This window comes from Carcharodon carcharias, chromosome 29 (genome assembly GCF_017639515.1).
Source record: "Carcharodon carcharias isolate sCarCar2 chromosome 29, sCarCar2.pri, whole genome shotgun sequence".
Taxonomy (NCBI): domain Eukaryota; kingdom Metazoa; phylum Chordata; class Chondrichthyes; order Lamniformes; family Lamnidae; genus Carcharodon; species Carcharodon carcharias.
This window is the reverse complement of record NC_054495.1, coordinates 4998173-5020136: the sequence shown is the minus strand read 5'-3', so window position 1 is coordinate 5020136 and position 21964 is coordinate 4998173. Positions and strand designations below refer to the sequence as shown.

At 43.2% G+C, this 21964-nt stretch overlaps 1 protein-coding gene across 2 annotated transcripts in view; it reads right to left on the bottom strand.

The window, feature by feature from the left end:
• Window positions 1-977: 977 nt before the first annotated feature.
• Window positions 978-21964, bottom strand: part of LOC121271105 (nectin-1-like) — a 35684-nt gene continuing 14697 nt past the window's right edge. For both annotated transcript variants that reach the window (XM_041176859.1, XM_041176860.1), the window contains one exon: window positions 978-1402. In XM_041176859.1, coding sequence (XP_041032793.1) covers window positions 1286-1402 — 117 coding nt within the window. In that variant the 3' untranslated portion in view covers window positions 978-1285. The remainder of the gene's footprint in view (window positions 1403-21964) is intronic.

The following is a 21964-nucleotide window of genomic DNA, read 5'->3' as shown; positions in this document are numbered from 1 at the left end:
TTGATATGATGTAGGGTGTCAGAGGAATCACGGATGTAGGTGGGAAGGGACTGGACAAGGGAAGAGAGAAGGGAGTCAAGGTAGCAAGAAATGAGTTCTGTGGGGCAGGAACAGGCTGACACGATCGGTCTTCCGGGACAATCCTGTTTGTGGATTTCGGGTAGGAGGTAGAAGCGGGCCGTCCGAGGTTGGGAGACTATGAGGTTGGAAACTGTGGAAGGAAGATCTCCAGAGGAAATGAGGTCAGTGACAGTCCTGGAAACAATGGCTTGATGTTCAGTGGTGGGGTCATGGTCCAGGAGGAGGCTTAACGTCTTAAACCTGTTTCCATTGCTCGCATTTCCTGGAATAGACCGCTGCCCTGAAGTTACAGAGGTACTATTCCACAGCCAGCATGGCTAAGCAGGAACAAGAGGTGTTTTGGCAGGATTCGCAGGTTGTTTGGGGTTAAATTACGAATGCACCTCCTGTGGCTATCAAGTACCTGAAGTGGGACTCGAACCCAGAGCTTCTGGGTAGGGACACAACCCACGTTGCCACAAGACTTCGTATAAACTTCAACGCAATCAAAAACGGTCATTCCTGGGTTCCCACGATCGCCAACTCGTTCCTTCATTCCTGCCCGGCGGTAGGGAGTGGAGGAATGTTATTCCTTCGACAGCCCCTCTTGTCGTGTTTAATTCTTTTAATTGGGAAGATGAAGTGATCAAATACTGCTATTAAATATGAGCTCATTGGCAAGCATTTGTACCGGATCCGGAGAGGCTCACGTCCGCTTCCCCCAAAAGCGAAGCCTTGTCTGGTTGTAAGAATACGGCCTGTTTTATGCGGGGTGAAAGATATGGTTTAAGATATGGTAGTGTATAAAGCGGGGACATAAGCTGTGGAATAGCGCCTCATGGTGGCTCACGAGTCAATGGCAGCTGTTTGCATTTATTGGACCTGATGCGAGGTTACTGAAAATCTTTGAAGGTAGGTTTATTCAGATATCATCGTTTCTACGTCCACAAAATGAAACCGGCCGATGTGGAATAGAACAACCCCAACGTCAGCTGAGATACAGGACAACTGTCCAAGCTGGGCTGTTGCAAAACATGCTTTGATTTTCAACGCGGTGGGGGGGTGGAAGACGACATTCAGGTGAAATTCTTCTTTCGGGCGGTGGCGAGTTCCATTGGAAACAATATTCGGTAAGTTGCCCACCGCTGCAGCTTCACCAGCGCCTGTTTTAGACTTCCGACCAATCTCTCCCGCCTTTAGCAATGCTCTGCTCCAATTGTTTTACTTAGCGAGTGTACTTGACATCTGCATACAAAGTCGGTTCCTCCTTCTCTCCTTGCGCAGCAGTGCGCGCCAGTACGTTAAGATCGAGAGCGGCATAAACGATCCCTTGTTCGTCCTGCTAGAGTGTGCAGAAATACAAGCAGAGTTTCAAACTCACATTTCATCCCAGTAAGGATCACAGCCTATAACTTACAACCACTTGTAATAACAACAACAGAAGTTGTCAGAAATGCATGGGCAACAACAGCCAGAAAAGGACAAACATCCTGGGGGTTACCATTGACCAGAAACTGAACTGGACCAGCCTTATAAATACTGTGGCTACAAGAGCAGGTCAGTGGCTAGGAATCCTGCGGTGAGTAACTCACCTCCTGACTCCTCAAAGCCTGTCCACCATCTACAAGGCACAAGTCAGGAGTGTGATGGAATACTCTCCGCTTGCCTGGGTGAGTGCAGCTCCCACAACACTCAGGAAGCTCGACATCACCCAAGACAAAGCAGCCCAGCTTGATTGGCGCCCCATCCACTAACATTCATTCCCTCCACCACCAACGCACAGTGGCAGCAGTGCGTACCATCTACAAGATGCACTGCAGGAGTCCACCGAGGCTCTTTAGACAGCGCCATCCAAACCCAGGACCACTACCATCGAGAAGGACAAGAATAGCGAACACATGGGAACACCACCTTCTGGAAATCCCCCTCCAAGCCACTCACTATCCTGATTTGGAAATATATGGGCCGTTCCTTCACTGTCGCTCTGTCAAAACCCTGGAACTCCCTCCCTAACACGGACTGCTGTGGTTCAAGAAGGCAGCTCACTACCACCTTCTCAAGGGGGAATTAGGGATGGGCAATAAATGCTGGCCCAGCCAGCGAAGCCCACATCCTGTGAATGAATGAAAAAATAAGCGTTAGAAATTTACCCTGGCTTGAGTTCAAAATGCGTGGAATCGAATGGTGCATCTGTTTCTTTTCACTGGCCCATGTAATGCAGACATCACTGCTGAGGCCAGCCTTTATTACCCCCTCCCACTGCCCCTGCAAAGGTGGTGGCAAGCTGCTTTCCTGAATCACCGCAGTCCACGTGATGTCGGTAAACCCGCTGTGCCTTTTCCTCAGTTGGTCATGTTTTGGTGCAGCTCAGTGGCTTGGTAGGACAATTCAGAGGGTTGTTAAGGGTCACCCATGGTGCTGTGGGTCTGCAGTCAGGCTCAGGCCATACCAGAGAGGAGCGGAAGATCATCTTCCCCAAAGGACGTTGGCAAACAAGTTAGGGGTTTAGGACAATGAGGTGGCTGCACATGGCAGTTTGTCGGTCCACAGCCTGAAAATGGGTTATTAACTTTCCCCTATATTAGCACGTCGCTATTTAGCAGGCACTCAGTGGAGTTGACTAGAGTGGGATGTGAGCACTTCACCTTCAGGCGCAAGGTTTATGAATAAGATCAGCATTTTATTTGAGAGCTTGAAACTCATCCTGCAGCTTTGATAGGACTTGAACACATAGCTCTGGATTTCTGCATTACTAGCCCAGGAACATAACACTATGCTACCATCCCATCCCCCTATTGTAATGGGAAACAACGTTAATTTTCATATCATAACCAAACAATTCCCCTTAGTACAAGTTTTAAATAATATGATAAAGCATTTTTCATCGCTTGTAACTTTAAAAATCGAGTTCTAACCCCACAAGGTGCATCTGAGAGATTTTATTCCATTAACAGGGTATATTTACACTTAGGCCCATGAGTCTAAAGCATCACAGGGGGGACTCTGTCTCAGCTGATGAAAAGACTGTGACTACTGGAGTTCGTTCTACTGAAATTGGGCTAAAGAAAATCCCACAAATTCCTCATCACAAGCTAGAGCAAACACTGCATTTAACAAGCCCGAGTTAGTGCAAACACTGCATTAACCATACCCGAGTTACTGCAAACACTGCATTTAACATAGCCGAGTTACTGCATTTAACATAGCCGAGCTACTGCAAACACTGCATTTAATATACCCGAGTTAGTGCAAACACTGCATTTAACATACCCGAGCTACTGCAAACACTGCATTTAACATACCCGAGCTACTGCAAACACTGCATTTAACATACCCGAGTTAGTGCAAACACTGCATTTAACATGCCCGAGTTAATGCAAACACTGCATTTAACATACCCGAGTTAGTGCAAACACTGCATTTAACATACCTGAGTTAGTGCAAACACTGCATTTAACATACCCGAGTTACTGCATTTAACATACCCGAGCTACTGCAAACACTGCATTTAACATACCCGAGTTAGTGCAAACACTGCATTTAACATACCCGAGCTACTGCAAACACTGCATTTAACATACCCGAGTTAGTGCAAACACTGCATTTAACATGCCCGAGTAAGTGCAAACACTGCATTTAACATGCCCGAGTTAGTGCAAACACTGCATTTAACATGCCCGAGTTAATGCAAACACTGCATTTAACATACCCGAGTTAGTGCAAACACTGCATTTAACATACCCGAGTTAGTGCAAACACTGCATTTAACATACCCGAGCTACTGCAAACACTGCATTTAACATACCCGAGTTAGTGCAAACACTGCATTTAACATGCCCGAGTTAGTGCAAACACTGCATTTAACATACCCGAGTTAGTGCAAACACTGCATTTAACATACTCGAGCTACTGCAAACACTGCATTGAACATACCCGAGTTAGTGCAAACACTGAATTTAACATACCCGAGCAACTGCAAACACTGCATTTAACACGCCCGAGTTAGTGCAAACACTGCATTTAACATGCCCGAGTTAGAGCAAACACTGCATTTAACATGCCCGAGTTAGTGCAAACACTGCATTTAACATGCCCGAGTTAGTGCAAACACTGCATTTAACATGCCCGAGTTAGTGCAAACACTGCATTTAACATGCCCGAGTTAGTGCAAAGACTACACTTAACATGCCCGAGTTAGTGCAAACACTGCATTTAACATGCTCGAGTTAATGCAAACACTGCATTTAACACACCCGAGTTAATGCAAACAGTGCATTTAACACACCCGAGTTAATGCAAACACTGGATTTAACATGCCCGAGTTAGAGCAAACACTGCATTTAACATACCCGAGCTACTGCAAACACTGCATTTAATATACCCGAGTTACAGCATTTAACATACCCGAGCTAGTGCAAACACTGCATTTAACATACCCAAGTTAGTGCAAACACTGCATTTAACATGCCCGAGTTAGTGCAAACACTGCAATTAACATGCCCGAGTTAGTGCAAACACTGCATTTAACATACCCGAGTTACTGCATTTAACATACCCGAGCTATTGCTAACACTGCATTTAACATGCCCAAGTTAGTGCAAACACTGCATTTAACATGCCCGAGTTAGTGCAAACACTGCATTTAACATGCCCGAGTTAGTGCAAACACTGCATTTAACATGCCCGAGCTACTGCAAACACTGCATTTAACATATGCGAGTTAGTGCAAACACTGGATTTAACATGCCCGAGTTAGTGCAAACACTGCATTTAACATGCCCGAGTTAGTGCAAACACTGCATTTAACATACCCGAGTTACTGCATTTAACATACCCGAGCTACTGCTAACACTGCATTTAACATGCCCAAGTTAGTGCAAACACTGCATTTAACATACCCGAGTTAGTGCAAACACTGCATTTAACATACCCGAATTAGTGCAAACACTGCATTTAACATGCCCAAGTTAGTGCAAACACTGCATTTAACATACCCGAGCAACTGCAAACACTGCATTTAACATACCCGAGTTAGTGCAAACACTGCATTTAACATGCCCGAGTTAGTGCAAACACTGCATTTAACATACCCGAGTAACTGCATTTAACGTAACCGAGCTATTGCAAACACTGCATTTAACATACCCAAGTTAGTGCAAACACTGCATTTAACATACCCGAGTTACTGCATTTAACATGCCCGAGTTAATGCAAACACTGCATTTAACATGCGCGAGTTAGTGCAAACACTGCATTTAACATACCAGAGTTAGTGCAAACACTGCACTTAACATGCCCGAGTTAGTGCAAACACTGCATTTAACGTGCCCGAGTTAATGCAAACACTGCATTTAACATGCCCGAGTTAATGCAAACACTGCATTTAACATGCCCAAGTTAGTGCAAACGCTGCATTTAACATGCCCGAGTTAGTGCAAACGCTGCATTTAACATGCCTGAGTTAGTGCAAACGCTGCATTTAACATGCCCGAGTTAATGCAAATGCTGCATTTAACATGCCCGGGTTAGTGCAAACACTGCATTTAACATGCCCAAGTTAGAGCAAACACTGCATTTAACATGCCCAAGTTAGAGCAAACACTGCATTTAACATACCGGAGCTACTGCAAACACTGCAGTTAACATACCCGAGTTAGTGCAAACACTGGATTTAACATGCCCGAGTTAGTGCAAACACTGCATTTAACATACCGGAGTAACTGCATTTAACATAACCGAGCTATTGCAAACACTGCATTTAACATACCCAAGTTAGTGCAAACACTGCATTTAACATACCCGAGTTACTGCATTTAACATGCCTGAGTTAATGCAAACACTGCATTTAACATGCCCGAGTTAGTGCAAACACTGCATTTAACATGCCCGAGTCAGTGCAAACACTGCATTTAAACTGCCCAAGTTAATGCAAACACTGCATTCAACATACCCGAGTTAATGCAAACACTGCATTCAACATGCCCGAGTTAATGCAAACACTGCATTCAACATGCCCGAGTTAATGCAAACACTGCATTCAACATGCCCGAGTTAATGCAAACACTGCATTCAACATGCCCGAGTTAATGCAAACACTGCATTCAACATGCCCGAGTTAATGCAAACACTGCATTCAACATGCCCGAGTTAATGCAAACACTGCATTCAACATGCCCGAGTTAATGCAAACACTGCATTCAACATGCCCGAGTTAATGCAAACACTGCATTCAACATGCCCGAGTTAATGCAAACACTGCATTCAACATGCCCGAGTTAATGCAAACACTGCATTCAACATGCCCGAGTTAATGCAAACACTGCATTCAACATGCCCGAGTTAATGCAAACACTGCATTCAACATGCCCGAGTTAATGCAAACACTGCATTCAACATGCCCGAGTTAATGCAAACACTGCATTCAACATGCCCGAGTTAATGCAAACACTGCATTCAACATGCCCGAGTTAATGCAAACACTGCATTCAACATGCCCGAATTAATGCAAACACTGCATTCAACATGCCCGAGTTAGTGCAAACACTGCATTTAACATGCCCGAGTTAGTGCAAACACTGCATTTAACACGCCCGAGTTAGTGCAAACACTGCATTTAACACGCTCGAGTTAGTGCAAACACTGCATTTAACACACCCGAGTTAGTGCAAACACTGCATTTAACACACCCGAGTTAGTGCAAACACTGCATTTAACATGCCCGAGTTACTGCAAACACTGCATTTAACATACCTGAGTTAGTGCAAATACTGCATTTAACATACCCGAGTTAGAGCAAACGCTGCATTTAACATACCCGAGTCACTGCATTTAACATGCCCGAGCTACTGCAAGCACTGCATTTAACATACCCGTGTTAATGCAAACACTGCATTTAACATGCACGAATTAATGCAAACACTGCATTTAACATGCCCGAGTTAATGCAAACACTGCATTTAACATGCCCGAGTTAGTGCAAACGCTGCATTTAACATGCCCTAGTTAGTGCAAACGCTGCATTTAACATGCCCGAGTTAGTGCAAACGCTGCATTTAACATGCCCGAGTTAGTGCAAACGCTGGATTTAACATGGCCGAGTTAATGCAAATGCTGCATTTAACATGCCCAAGTTAATGCAAACGTTGAATTTAGCATGACCAAGTTAATGCAAACGCTGCATTTAACATGCCCGGGTTAGTGCAAACACTGCATTTAACATGCCCAAGTTAGAGCAAACACTGCATTTAACATACCGGAGCTACTGCAAACACTGCAGTTAACATACCCGAGTTAGTGCAAACACTGGATTTAACATGCCCGAGTTAGTGCAAACACTGCATTTAACATACCGGAATAACTGCATTTAACATAACCGAGCTATTGCAAACACTGCATTTAACATACCCAAGTTAGTGCAAACACTGCATTAAACATACCCGAGTTACTGCATTTAACATGCCCGAGTTAATGCAAAGACTGCATTTAAACTGCCCGAGTTAATGCAAACACTGCATTCAACATACCCGAGTTAATGCAAACACTGCATTCAACATGCCCGAGTTAGAGCAAACACTGCATTTAACATACCGGAGCTACTGCAAACACTGCAGTTAACATACCCGAGTTAGTGCAAACACTGGATTTAACATGCCCGAGTTAGTGCAAACACTGCATTTAACATACCGGAGTAACTGCATTTAACATAACCGAGCTATTGCAAACACTGCATTTAACATACCCAAGTTAGTGCAAACACTGCATTTAACATACCCGAGTTACTGCATTTAACATGCCCAAGTCAGTGCAAACACTGCATTTAAACTGCCCGAGTTAATGCAAACACTGCATTCAACATACCCGAGTTAATGCAAACACTGCATTCAACATGCCCGAGTTAATGCAAACACTGCATTCAACATGCCCGAGTTAATGCAAACACTGCATTCAACATGCCCGAGTTAATGCAAACACTGCATTCAACATGCCCGAGTTAATGCAAACACTGCATTCAACATTCCCGAGTTAATGCAAACACTGCATTCAACATGCCCGAGTTAATGCAAACACTGCATTCAACATGCCCGAGTTAATGCAAACACTGCATTCAACATGCCCGAGTTAATGCAAACACTGCATTCAACATGCCCGAGTTAATGCAAACACTGCATTCAACATGCCCGAGTTAGTGCAAACACTGCATTTAACATGCCCGAGTTAGTGCAAACACTGCATTTAACATACCGGAGCTACTGCAAACACTGCAGTTAACATACCCGAGTTAGTGCAAACACTGGATTTAACATGCCCGAGTTAGTGCAAACACTGCATTTAACATACCCGAGTTAGTGCAAACACTGCATTTAACATGCCCGAGTTAGTGCAAACACTGCATTTAACATGCCCGAGTTAGTGCAAACACTGCATTTAACATGCCCGAGTTAGTGCAAATACTGCATTTAACATACCCGAGTTACTGCAAACACTGCATTAAACATATCTGAGTTAGTGCAAGCACTGCATTTAACATACCCGAGTTAGAGCAAACACTGCATTTAACATACCCGAGTCACTGCATTTAACATACCCGAGCTACTGCAAGCACTGCATTTAACATACCCGTGTTAATGCAAACATTGCATTTAACATGCACGAATTAATGCAAACACTGCATTTAACATGCCCGAGTTAGTGCAAACACTGCATTTAACATACCTGAGTTACTGCATTTAACATACCCGAGCTACTGCAAACACTGCTTTTAACATGCCCGAGTCAGAGCAAACACTGCATTTAACATGCCCGAGTCAGTGCAAACACTGCATTTAACATACCCGAGCTACTGCAAGCACTGCATTTAACATACCCGTGTAAATGCAAACGCTGCATTTAACATGCCCGAGTTAGTGCAAACGCTGCATTTAACATGCCCGAGTTAATGCAAATGCTGCATTTAACATTCCCAAGTTAATGCAAAAGTTGCATTTAGCATGACCAAGTTAATGCAAACGCTGCATTTAACATGCCCGGGTTAGTGCAAACACTGCATTTAACATGCCCAAGTTAGAGCAAACACTGCATTTAACATACCGGAGCTACTGCAAACACTGCAGTTAACATACCCGAGTTAGTGCAAAAACTGGATTTAACATGCCCGAGTTAGTGCAAACACTGCATTTAACATACCCGAGTTACTGCATTTAACATGCCTGAGTTAATGCAAACACTGCATTTAACATGCCCGAGTTAGTGCAAACACTGCATTTAACATGCCCAAGTCAGTGCAAACACTGCATTTAAACTGCCCGAGTTAATGCAAACACTGCATTCAACATACCCGAGTTAATGCAAACACTGCATTCAACATGCCCGAGTTAATGCAAACACTGCATTCAACATGCCCGAGTTAATGCAAACACTGCATTCAACATGCCCGAGTTAATGCAAACACTGCATTCAACATGCCCGAGTTAATGCAAACACTGCATTCAACATGCCCGAGTTAGTGCAAACACTGCATTCAACATGCCCGAGTTAATGCAAACACTGCATTCAACATGCCCGAGTTAATGCAAACACTGCATTCAACATGCCCGAGTTAATGCAAACACTGCATTCAACATGCCCGAGTTAATGCAAACACTGCATTCAACATGCCCGAGTTAATGCAAACACTGCATTCAACATGCCCGAGTTAATGCAAACACTGCATTCAACATGCCCGAGTTAATGCAAACACTGCATTCAACATGCCCGAGTTAATGCAAACACTGCATTCAACATGCCCGAGTTAATGCAAACACTGCATTCAACATGCCCGAGTTAGTGCAAACACTGCATTTAACATGCCCGAGTTAGTGCAAACACTGCATTTAACACGCCCGAGTTAGTGCAAATACTGCATTTAACATACCCGAGTTACTGCAAACACTGCATTAAACATATCTGAGTTAGTGCAAGCACTGCATTTAACATACCCGAGTTAGAGCAAATACTGCATTTAACATACCCGAGTCACCGCATTTAACATGCCCGAGCTACTGCAAGCACTGCATTTAACATACCCGTGTTAATGCAAACACTGCATTTAACATGCACGAATTAATGCAAACACTGCATTTAACATGCCCGATTTAATGCAAACACTGCATTTAACATGCCCGAGTTAATGCAAACACTGCATTTAACATGCCCGAGTTAATGCAAACACTGCATTTAACATGCCCGAGTTAGTGCAAACGCTGCATTTAACATGCCCTAGTTAGTGCAAACGCTGCATTTAACATGCCCGAGTTAGTGCAAACGCTGCATTTAACATGCCCGAGTTAGTGCAAACGCTGCATTTAACATGGCCGAGTTAATGCAAATGCTGCATTTAACATGCCCAAGTTAATGCAAACGTTGCATTTAGCATGACCAAGTTAATGCAAAAGCTGCATTTAACATGCCCGGGTTAGTGCAAACACTGCATTTAACATGCCCAAGTTGGAGCAAACACTGCATTTAACATACCGGAGCTACTGCAAACACTGCAGTTAACAGACCCGAGTTAGTGCAAACACTGGATTTAACATGCCCGAGTTAGTGCAAACACTGCATTTAACATACCGGAGTAACTGCATTTAACATAACCGAGCTATTGCAAACACTGCATTTAACATACCCAAGTTAGTGCAAACACTGCATTTAACATACCCGAGTTACTGCATTTAACATGCCCGAGTTAATGCAAAGACTGCATTTAACAGGCCCGAGTTAGTGCAAACACTGCATTTAACATGCCCGAGTCAGTGCAAACACTGCATTTAAACTGCCCGAGTTAATGCAAACACTGCATTCAACATACCCGAGTTAATGCAAACACTGCATTCAACATGCCCGAGTTAATGCAAACACTGCATTCAACATGCCCGAGTTAATGCAAACACTGCATTCAACATGCCCGAGTTAATGCAAACACTGCATTCAACATGCCCGAGTTAATGCAAACACTGCATTCAACATGCCCGAGTTAATGCAAACACTGCATTCAACATGCCCGAGTTAATGCAAACACTGCATTCAACATGCCCGAGTTAATGCAAACACTGCATTCAACATTCCCGAGTTAATGCAAACACTGCATTCAACATGCCCGAGTTAATGCAAACACTGCATTCAACATGCCCGAGTTAATGCAAACACTGCATTCAACATGCCCGAGTTAATGCAAACACTGCATTCAACATGCCCGAGTTAGTGCAAACACTGCATTTAACATGCCCGAGTTAGTGCAAACACTGCATTTAACATACCGGAGCTACTGCAAACACTGCAGTTAACATACCCGAGTTAGTGCAAACACTGGATTTAACATGCCCGAGTTAGTGCAAATACTGCATTTAACATACCCGAGTTACTGCAAACACTGCATTAAACATATCTGAGTTAGTGCAAGCACTGCATTTAACATACCCGAGTTAGAGCAAACACTGCATTTAACATACCCGAGTCACTGCAATTAACATACCCGAGCTACTGCAAGCACTGCATTTAACATACCCGTGTTAATGCAAACACTGCATTTAACATGCCCGAGTTAGTGCAAACACTGCATTTAACATACCTGAGTTACTGCATTTAACATACCCGAGCTACTGCAAACACTGCTTTTAACATGCCCGAGTCAGAGCAAACACTGCATTTAACATGCCCGAGTCAGTGCAAACACTGCATTTAACATACCCGAGCTACTGCAAGCACTGCATTTAACATACCCGTGTAAATGCAAACGCTGCATTTAACATGCCCGAGTTAGTGCAAATGCTGCATTTAACATGCCCGAGTTAGTGCAAACGCTGCATTTAACATGCCCGAGTTAGTGCAAACGCTGCATTTAACATGCCCGAGTTAGTGCAAATGCTGCATTTAACATGCCCGAGTTAGTGCAAACGCTGCATTTAACATGCCCAAGTTAGAGCAAACACTGCATTGAACATACCGGAGCTACTGCAAACACTGCAGTTAACATACCCGAGTTAGTGCAAACACTGGATTTAACATGCCCGAGTTAGTGCAAACACTGCATTTAACATACTGGAGTAACTGCATTTAACATAACCGAGCTATTGCAAACACTGCATTTAACATACCCAAGTTAGTGCAAACACTGCATTTAACATACCCGAGTTACTGCATTTAACATGCCCGAGCTAATGCAAACACTGCATTTAACATGCCCGAGTTAGTGCAAACACTGCATTTAACATGCCCAAGTCAGTGCAAACACTGCATTTAAACTGCCCGAGTTAATGCAAACACTGCATTCAACATGCCCGTGTTAATGCAAACACTGCATTCAACATGCCCGAGTTAATGCAAACACTGCATTCAACATGCCCGAGTTAATGCAAACACTGCATTCAACATGCCCGAGTTAATGCAAACACTGCATTCAACATGCCCGAGTTAATGCAAACACTGCATTCAACATGCCCGAGTTAGTGCAAACACTGCATTTAACATGCCCGAGTTAGTGCAAACACTGCATTTAACACGCCCGAGTTAGAGCAAACACTGCATTTAACACGCTCGAGTTAGTGCAAACACTGCATTTAACACACCCGAGTTAGTGCAAACACTGCATTTAACATGCCCGAGTTAGTGCAAATACTGCATTTAACATACCCGAGTTACTGCAAACACTGCATTAAACATATCTGAGTTAGTGCAAGCACTGCATTTAACATACCCGAGTTAGAGCAAACACTGCATTTAACATACCCGAGTCACTGCATTTAACATGCCCTAGCTACTGCAAGCACTGCATTTAACATACCCGTGTTAATGCAAACACTGCATTTAACATGCACGAATTAATGCAAACACTGCATTTAACATGCCCGAGTTAATGCAAACACTGCATTTAACATGCCCGAGTTAATGCAAACACTGCATTTAACATGCCCGAGTTAGTGCAAACGCTGCATTTAACATGCCCTAGTTAGTGCAAACGCTGCATTTAACATGCCCGAGTTAGTGCAAACGCTGCATTTAACATGCCCGAGTTAGTGCAAACGCTGCATTTAACATGGCCGAGTTAATGCAAATGCTGCATTTAACATGCCCAAGTTAATGCAAACGTTGCATGTAGCATGACCAAGTTAATGCAAAAGCTGCATTTAACATGCCCGGGTTAGTGCAAACGCTGCATTTAACATGCCCAAGTTAGAGCAAACACTGCATTGAACATACCGGAGCTACTGCAAACACTGCAGTTAACATACCCGAGTTAGTGCAAACACTGGATTTAACATGCCCGAGTTAGTGCAAACACTGCATTTAACATACTGGAGTAACTGCATTTAACATAACCGAGCTATTGCAAACACTGCATTTAACATACCCAAGTTAGTGCAAACACTGCATTTAACATACCCGAGTTACTGCATTTAACATGCCCGAGCTAATGCAAACACTGCATTTAACATGCCCGAGTTAGTGCAAACACTGCATTTAACATGCCCAAGTCAGTGCAAACACTGCATTTAAACTGCCCGAGTTAATGCAAACACTGCATTCAACATGCCCGTGTTAATGCAAACACTGCATTCAACATGCCCGAGTTAATGCAAACACTGCATTCAACATGCCCGAGTTAATGCAAACACTGCATTCAACATGCCCGAGTTAATGCAAACACTGCATTCAACATGCCCGAGTTAATGCAAACACTGCATTCAACATGCCCGAGTTAATGCAAACACTGCATTCAACATGCCCGAGTTAGTGCAAACACTGCATTTAACATGCCCGAGTTAGTGCAAACACTGCATTTAACACGCCCGAGTTAGAGCAAACACTGCATTTAACACGCTCGAGTTAGTGCAAACACTGCATTTAACACACCCGAGTTAGTGCAAACACTGCATTTAACACACCCGAGTTAGTGCAAACACTGCATTTAACATGCCCGAGTTAGTGCAAATACTGCATTTAACATACCCGAGTTACTGCAAACACTGCATTAAACATATCTGAGTTAGTGCAAGCACTGCATTTAACATACCCGAGTTAGAGCAAACACTGCATTTAACATACCCGAGTCACTGCATTTAACATGCCCTAGCTACTGCAAGCACTGCATTTAACATACCCGTGTTAATGCAAACACTGCATTTAACATGCACGAATTAATGCAAACACTGCATTTAACATGCCCGAGTTAATGCAAACACTGCATTTAACATGCCCGAGTTAATGCAAACACTGCATTTAACATGCCCGAGTTAGTGCAAACGCTGCATTTAACATGCCCTAGTTAGTGCAAACGCTGCATTTAACATGCCCGAGTTAGTGCAAACGCTGCATTTAACATGCCCGAGTTAGTGCAAACGCTGCATTTAACATGGCCGAGTTAATGCAAATGCTGCATTTAACATGCCCAAGTTAATGCAAACGTTGCATTTAGCATGACCAAGTTAATGCAAAAGCTGCATTTAACATGCCCGGGTTAGTGCAAACACTGCATTTAACATGCCCAAGTTAGAGCAAACACTGCATTTAACATACCGGAGCTACTGCAAACACTGCAGTTAACATACCCGAGTTAGTGCAAACACTGGATTTAACATGCCCGAGTTAGTGCAAACACTGCATTTAACATACCGGAGTAACTGCATTTAACATAACCGAGCTATTGCAAACACTGCATTTAACATACCCAAGTTAGTGCAAACACTGCATTTAACATACCCGAGTTACTGCATTTAACAGGCCCGAGTTAATGCAAAGACTGCATTTAACAGGCCCGAGTTAGTGCAAACACTGCATTTAACATGCCCAAGTCAGTGCAAACACTGCATTTAAACTGCCCGAGTTAATGCAAACACTGCATTCAACATACCCGAGTTAATGCAAACACTGCATTCAACATACCCGAGTTAATGCAAACACTGCATTCAACATGCCCGAGTTAATGCAAACACTGCATTCAACATGCCCGAGTTAATGCAAACACTGCATTCAACATGCCCGAGTTAATGCAAACACTGCATTCAACATGCCCGAGTTAATGCAAACACTGCATTCAACATTCCCGAGTTAATGCAAACACTGCATTCAACATGCCCGAGTTAATGCAAACACTGCATTCAACATGCCCGAGTTAATGCAAACACTGCATTCAACATGCCCGAGTTAATGCAAACACTGCATTCAACATGCCCGAGTTAGTGCAAACACTGCATTTAACATGCCCGAGTTAGTGCAAACACTGCATTTAACATACCGGAGCTACTGCAAACACTGCAGTTAACATACCCGAGTTAGTGCAAACACTGGATTTAACATGCCCGAGTTAGTGCAAACACTGCATTTAACATACCCGAGTTAGTGCAAACACTGCATTTAACATGCCCGAGTTAGTGCAAACACTGCATTTAACATACCCGAGTTAGTGCAAATATTGCATTTAACATACCCGAGTTACTGCAAACACTGCATTAAACATATCTGAGTTAGTGCAAGCACTGCATTTAACATAACCGAGTTAGAGCAAACACTGCATTTAACATACCCGAGTCACTGCATTTAACATACCCGAGCTACTGCAAGCACTGCATTTAACATACCCGTCTTAATGCAAACACTGCATTTAACATGCACGAATTAATGCAAACACTGCATTTAACATGCACGAATTAATGCAAACACTGCATTTAACATACCTGAGTTACTGCATTTAACATACCCGAGCTACTGCAAACACTGCTTTTAACATGCCCGAGTCAGAGCAAACACTGCATTTAACATGCCCGAGTCAGTGCAAACACTGCATTTAACATACCCGAGCTACTGCAAGCACTGCATTTAACATACCCGTGTAAATGCAAACGCTGCATTTAACATGCCCGAGTTAGTGCAAATGCTGCATTTAACATGCCCGAGTTAGTGCAAACGCTGCATTTAACATGCCCGAGTTAGTGCAAACGCTGCATTTAACATGCCCGAGTTAGTGCAAATGCTGCATTTAACATGCCCGAGTTAGTGCAAATGCTGCATTTAACATGCCCGAGTTAGTGCAAACGCTGCATTTAACATGGCCCAGTTAATGCAAATGCTGCATTTAACATGCCCAAGTTAATGCAAACGTTGCATTTAGCATGACCAAGTTAATGCAAACGCTGCATTTAACATGCCCGAGTTAGTGCAAACACTGCATTTAACATGCCCAAGTTAGAGCAAACACTGCATTTAACATACCGGAGCTACTGCAAACACTGCAGTTAACATACCCGAGTTAGTGCAAACACTGGATTTAACATGCCCGAGTTAGTGCAAACACTGGATTTAACATGCCCGAGTTAGTGCAAACACTGCATTTAACATACTGGAGTAACTGCATTTAACATAACCGAGCTATTGCAAACACTGCATTTAACATACCCAAGTTAGTGCAAACACTGCATTTAACATACCCGAGTTACTGCATTTAACATGTCCGAGCTAATGCAAACACTGCATTTAACATGCCCGAGTTAGTGCAAACACTGTATTTAACATGCCCAAGTCAGTGCAAACACTGCATTTAAACTGCCCGAGTTAATGCAAACACTGCATTCAACATGCCCGAGGTAATGCAAACACTGCATTCAACATGCCCGAGTTAATGCAAACACTGCATTCAACATGCCCGAGTTAATGCAAACACTGCATTCAACATGCCCGAGTTAATGCAAACACTGCATTCAACATGCCCGAGTTAATGCAAACACTGCATTCAACATGCCCGAGTTAATGCAAACACTGCATTCAACATGCCCGAGTTAATGCAAACACTGCATTCAACATGCCCGAGTTAATGCAAACACTGCATTCAACATGCCCGAGTTAATGCAAACACTGCATTCAACATGCCCGAGTTAATGCAAACACTGCATTCAACATGCCCGAGTTAGTGCAAACACTGCATTCAACATGCCCGAGTTAGTGCAAACACTGCATTTAACACGCCCGAGTTAGTGCAAACACTGCATTTAACACGCTCGAGTTAGTGCAAACACTGCATTTAACACACCCGAGTTAGTGCAAACACTGCATTGAACACACCCGAGTTAGTGCAAACACTTCATTTAACATACCCGAGTTAGTGCAAACACTGCATTTAACATGCCCGAGTTAGTGCAAACACTGCATTTAACATACCCGAGTTAGTGCAAACACTGCATTTAACATACCCGAGTTACTGCAAACACTGCATTAAACATATCTGAGTTAGTGCAAGCACTGCATTTAACATACCCGAGTTAGAGCAAACACTGCATTTAACATACCCGAGTCACTGCATTTAACATACCCGAGCTACTGCAAGCACTGCATTTAACATACCCGTGTTAATGCAAACACTGCATTTAACATACCCATGTAAATGCAAACGCTGCATTTAACATGCCCATGTAAATGCAAACGCTGCATTTAACATGCCCGAGTTAGTGCAAACGCTGCATTTAACATGCCCGAGTTAGTGCAAATGCTGCATTTAACATGCCTGAGTTAGTGCAAACGTTGCATTTAACATGCCCGAGTTAGTGCAAACGCTGCATTTAACATGGCCGAGTTAATGCAAATGCTGCATTTAACATGCCCAAGTTAATGCAAACGTTGCATTTAGCATGACCAAGTTAATGCAAACGCTGCATTTAACATGCCCGAGTTAGTGCAAACACTGCATTTAACATGCCCAAGTTAGAGCAAACACTGCATTTAACATACCGGAGCTACTGCAAACACTGCAATTAACATACCCGAGTTAGTGCAAACACTGGATTTAACATGCCCGAGTTAGTGCAAACACTGGATTTAACATGCCCGAGTTAGTGCAAACACTGGATTTAACATGCCCGAGTTAGTGCAAATACTGCATTTAACATACTGGAGTAACTGCATTTAACATAACGCAGCTATTGCAAACACTGCATTTAACATACCCAAGTTAGTGCAAACACTGCATTTAACATACCCGAGTTACTGCATTTAACATGCCCGAGTTAATGCAAACACTGCATTTAACATGCCCGAGTTAGTGCAAACACTGCATTTAACATGCCCAAGTCAGTGCAAACACTGCATTTAAACTGCCCGAGTTAATGCAAACACTGCATTCAACATGCCCGAGTTAATGCAAACACTGCATTCAACATGCCCGAGTTAATGCAAACACTGCATTCAACATGCCCGAGTTAATGCAAACACTGCATTCAACATGCCCGAGTTAATGCAAACACTGCATTCAACATGCCCGAGTTAATGCAAACACTGCATTCAACATGCCCGAGTTAATGCAAACACTGCATTCAACATGCCCGAGTTAATGCAAACACTGCATTCAACATGCCCGAGTTAATGCAAACACTGCATTCAACATGCCCGAGTTAATGCAAACACTGCATTCAACATGCCCGAGTTAATGCAAACACTGCATTCAACATGCCCGAGTTAATGCAAACACTGCATTCAACATGCCCGAGTTAATGCAAACACTGCATTCAACATGCCCGAGTTAATGCAAACACTGCATTCAACATGCCCGAGTTAATGCAAACACTGCATTCAACATGCCCGAGTTAGTGCAAACACTGCATTCAACATGCCTGAGTTAGTGCAAACACTGCATTCAACATGCCCGAGTTAGTGCAAACACTGCATTTCACATGCCCGAGTTCGTGCAAACACTGCATTTAACACGCTCGAGTTAGTGCAAACACTGCATTTAACACACCCGAGTTAGTGCAAACACTGCATTTAACACACCCGAGTTAGTGCAAACACTTCATTTAACATACCCGAGTTAGTGCAAACACTGCATTTAACATTCCCAAGTCAGTGCAAATACTGCATTTAACATACCCGAGTTACTGCAAACACTGCATTAAACATATCTGAGTTAGTGCAAACACTGCATTTAACATACCCGAGTTAGAGCAAACACTGCATTTAACATACCCGAGTCACTGCATTTAACATACCCGAGCTACTGCAAGCACTGCATTTAACATACCCGTGTTAATGCAAACACTGCATTTAACATGCACGAATTAATGCAAACACTGCATTTAACATGCCCGAGTTACTGCATTTAACATACCCGAGCTACTGCATTTAACATACCCGAGCTACTGCAAACACTGCTTTTAACATGCCCGAGTCAGTGCAAACACTGCATTTAACATACCCGAGCTACTGCAAGCACTGCATTTAACATACCCGTGTAAATGCAAACGCTGCATTTAACATGCCCGAGTTAGTGCAAACGCTGCATTTAACATGCCCGAGTTAGTGCAAACGCTGCATTTAACATGCCCGAGTTAGTGCAAACGCTGCATTTAACATGCCCGAGTTAGTGCAAACGCTGCATTTAACATGGCCGAGTTAATGCAAACGCTGCATTTAACATGGCCGAGTTAATGCAAATGCTGCATTTAACATGCCCAAGTTAATGCAAACGTTGCATTTAGCATGACCAAGTTAATGCAAACGCTGCATTTAACATGCCCGAGTTAGTGCAAACACTGCATTTAACATGCCCAAGTTAGAGCAAACACTGCATTTAACATACCGGAGCTACTGCAACACTGCAGTTAACATACCCGAGTTAGTGCAAACACTGGATTTAACATGCCCGAGTTAGTGCAAACACTGCATTTAACATACTGGAGTAACTGCATTTAACATAACCGAGCTATTGCAAACACTGCATTTAACATACCCAAGTTAGTGCAATCACTGCATTTAACATACCCGAGTTACTGCATTTAACATGCCTGAGCTAATGCAAACACTGCATTTAACATGCCCGAGTTAGTGCAAACACTGCATTTAACATGCCCAAGTCAGTGCAAACACTGCATTTAAACTGCCCGAGTTAATGCAAACACTGCATTCAACATGCCTGAGTTAATGCAAACACTGCATTCAACATGCCCGAGTTAATGCAAACACTGCATTCAACATGCCCGAGTTAATGCAAACACTGCATTCAACATGCCCGAGTTAATGCAAACACTGCATTCAACATGCCCGAGTTAATGCAAACACTGCATTCAACATGCCCGAGTTAATGCAAACACTGCATTCAACATGCCTGAGTTAATGCAAACACTGCATTCAACATGCCCGAGTTAATGCAAACACTGCATTCAACATGCCCGAGTTAATGCAAACACTGCATTCAACATGCCCGAGTTAATGCAAACACTGCATTCAACATGCCCGAGTTAATGCAAACACTGCATTCAACATGCCCGAGTTAATGCAAACACTGCATTCAACACGCCCGAGTTAGTGCAAACACTGCATTTAACACGCCCGAGTTAGTGCAAACACTGCATTTAACACGCTCGAGTTAGTGCAAACACTGCATTTAACACACCCGAGTTAGTGCAAACACTGCATTTAATACACCCGAGTTAGTGCAAACATTTCATTTAACATACCCGAGTTAGTGCAAACACTGCATTTAACATGCCCGAGTTAGTGCAAACACTGCATTTAACATACCCAAGTTAGTGCAAATACTGCATTTAACATACCCGAGTTACTGCAAACACTGCATTAAACATATCTGAGTTTTTGCAAGCACTGCATTTAACATACCCGAGTTAGAGCAAACACTGCATTTAACATACCCGAGTCACTGCATTTAACATACCCGAGCTACTGCAAGCTCTGCATTTAACATACCCGTGTTAATGCAAACACTGCATTTAACATGCACGAATTAATGCAAACACTGCATTTAACATGCCCGAGTTAGTGCAAACACTGCATTTAACATACCTGCGTTACTGCATTTAACATACCCGAGCTACTGCAAACACTGCTTTTAACATGCCCGAGTCAGAGCAAACACTGCATTTAACATACCCGAGCTACTGCAAGCACTGCATTTAACATACCCGTGTTAATGCAAACACTGCATTTAACATGCACGAATTAATGCAAACACTGCATTTAACATACCAGAGTTAGTGCAAACACTGCATTTAACATACCTGAGTTACTGCATTTAACATACCCGAGCTACTGCAAACACTGCTTTTAACATGCCCGAGTCAGAGCAAACACTGCATTTAACATGCCCGAGTCATTGCAAACACTGCTTTTACCATGCCCGAGTCATTGCAAACACTGCTTTTACCATGCCCGAGTCAGTGCTAACACTGCATTTAACATGCCCGAGTCAGTGCTAACACTGCATTTAACATGCCCGAGTCAGTGCTAACACTGCATTTAACATGCCCGAGTCAGTGCAAACACTGCATTTAACATGCCCGAGTCAGTGCAAACACTGCATTTAACATGCCCGAGTCAGTGCAAACACTGCATTTAACATGCCCGAGTCAGTGCAAACACTGCATTTAACATGCCCGAGTCAGTGCTAACACTGCATTTAACATGGCCGACTTAGTGCAAACACTGCATTTAACGTGGCCGACTTAGTTCAAACACTGCATTTAACGTGCCCGAGTTAGTGCAAACACTGCATTTAACATGCCCAAGTTAATGCAAACACTGCATTTAACATGCCCGAGTTAATGCAAACACTGCATTTAACATGCCCGAGTTAATGCAAACACTGCATTTAACATGCCCGAGTTAATGCAAACACTGCATTTAACATGCCCGAGTTAATGCAAACACTGCATTTAACATGCCTGAGTTAATGCAAACACTGCATTTAACATGCCCGAGTTAATGCAAACACTGCATTTAACATGCCCGAGTTAGTGCAAACACTGCATTTAACATGCCCGAGTTAGTGCAAGCTCTGCATTTAACATGCCCGAGTTAGTGCAAGCTCTGCATTTAACATATCTGAGTTAGTGCAAACTCTGCATTTAACATACCCGAGTTAGTGCAAACACTGCAT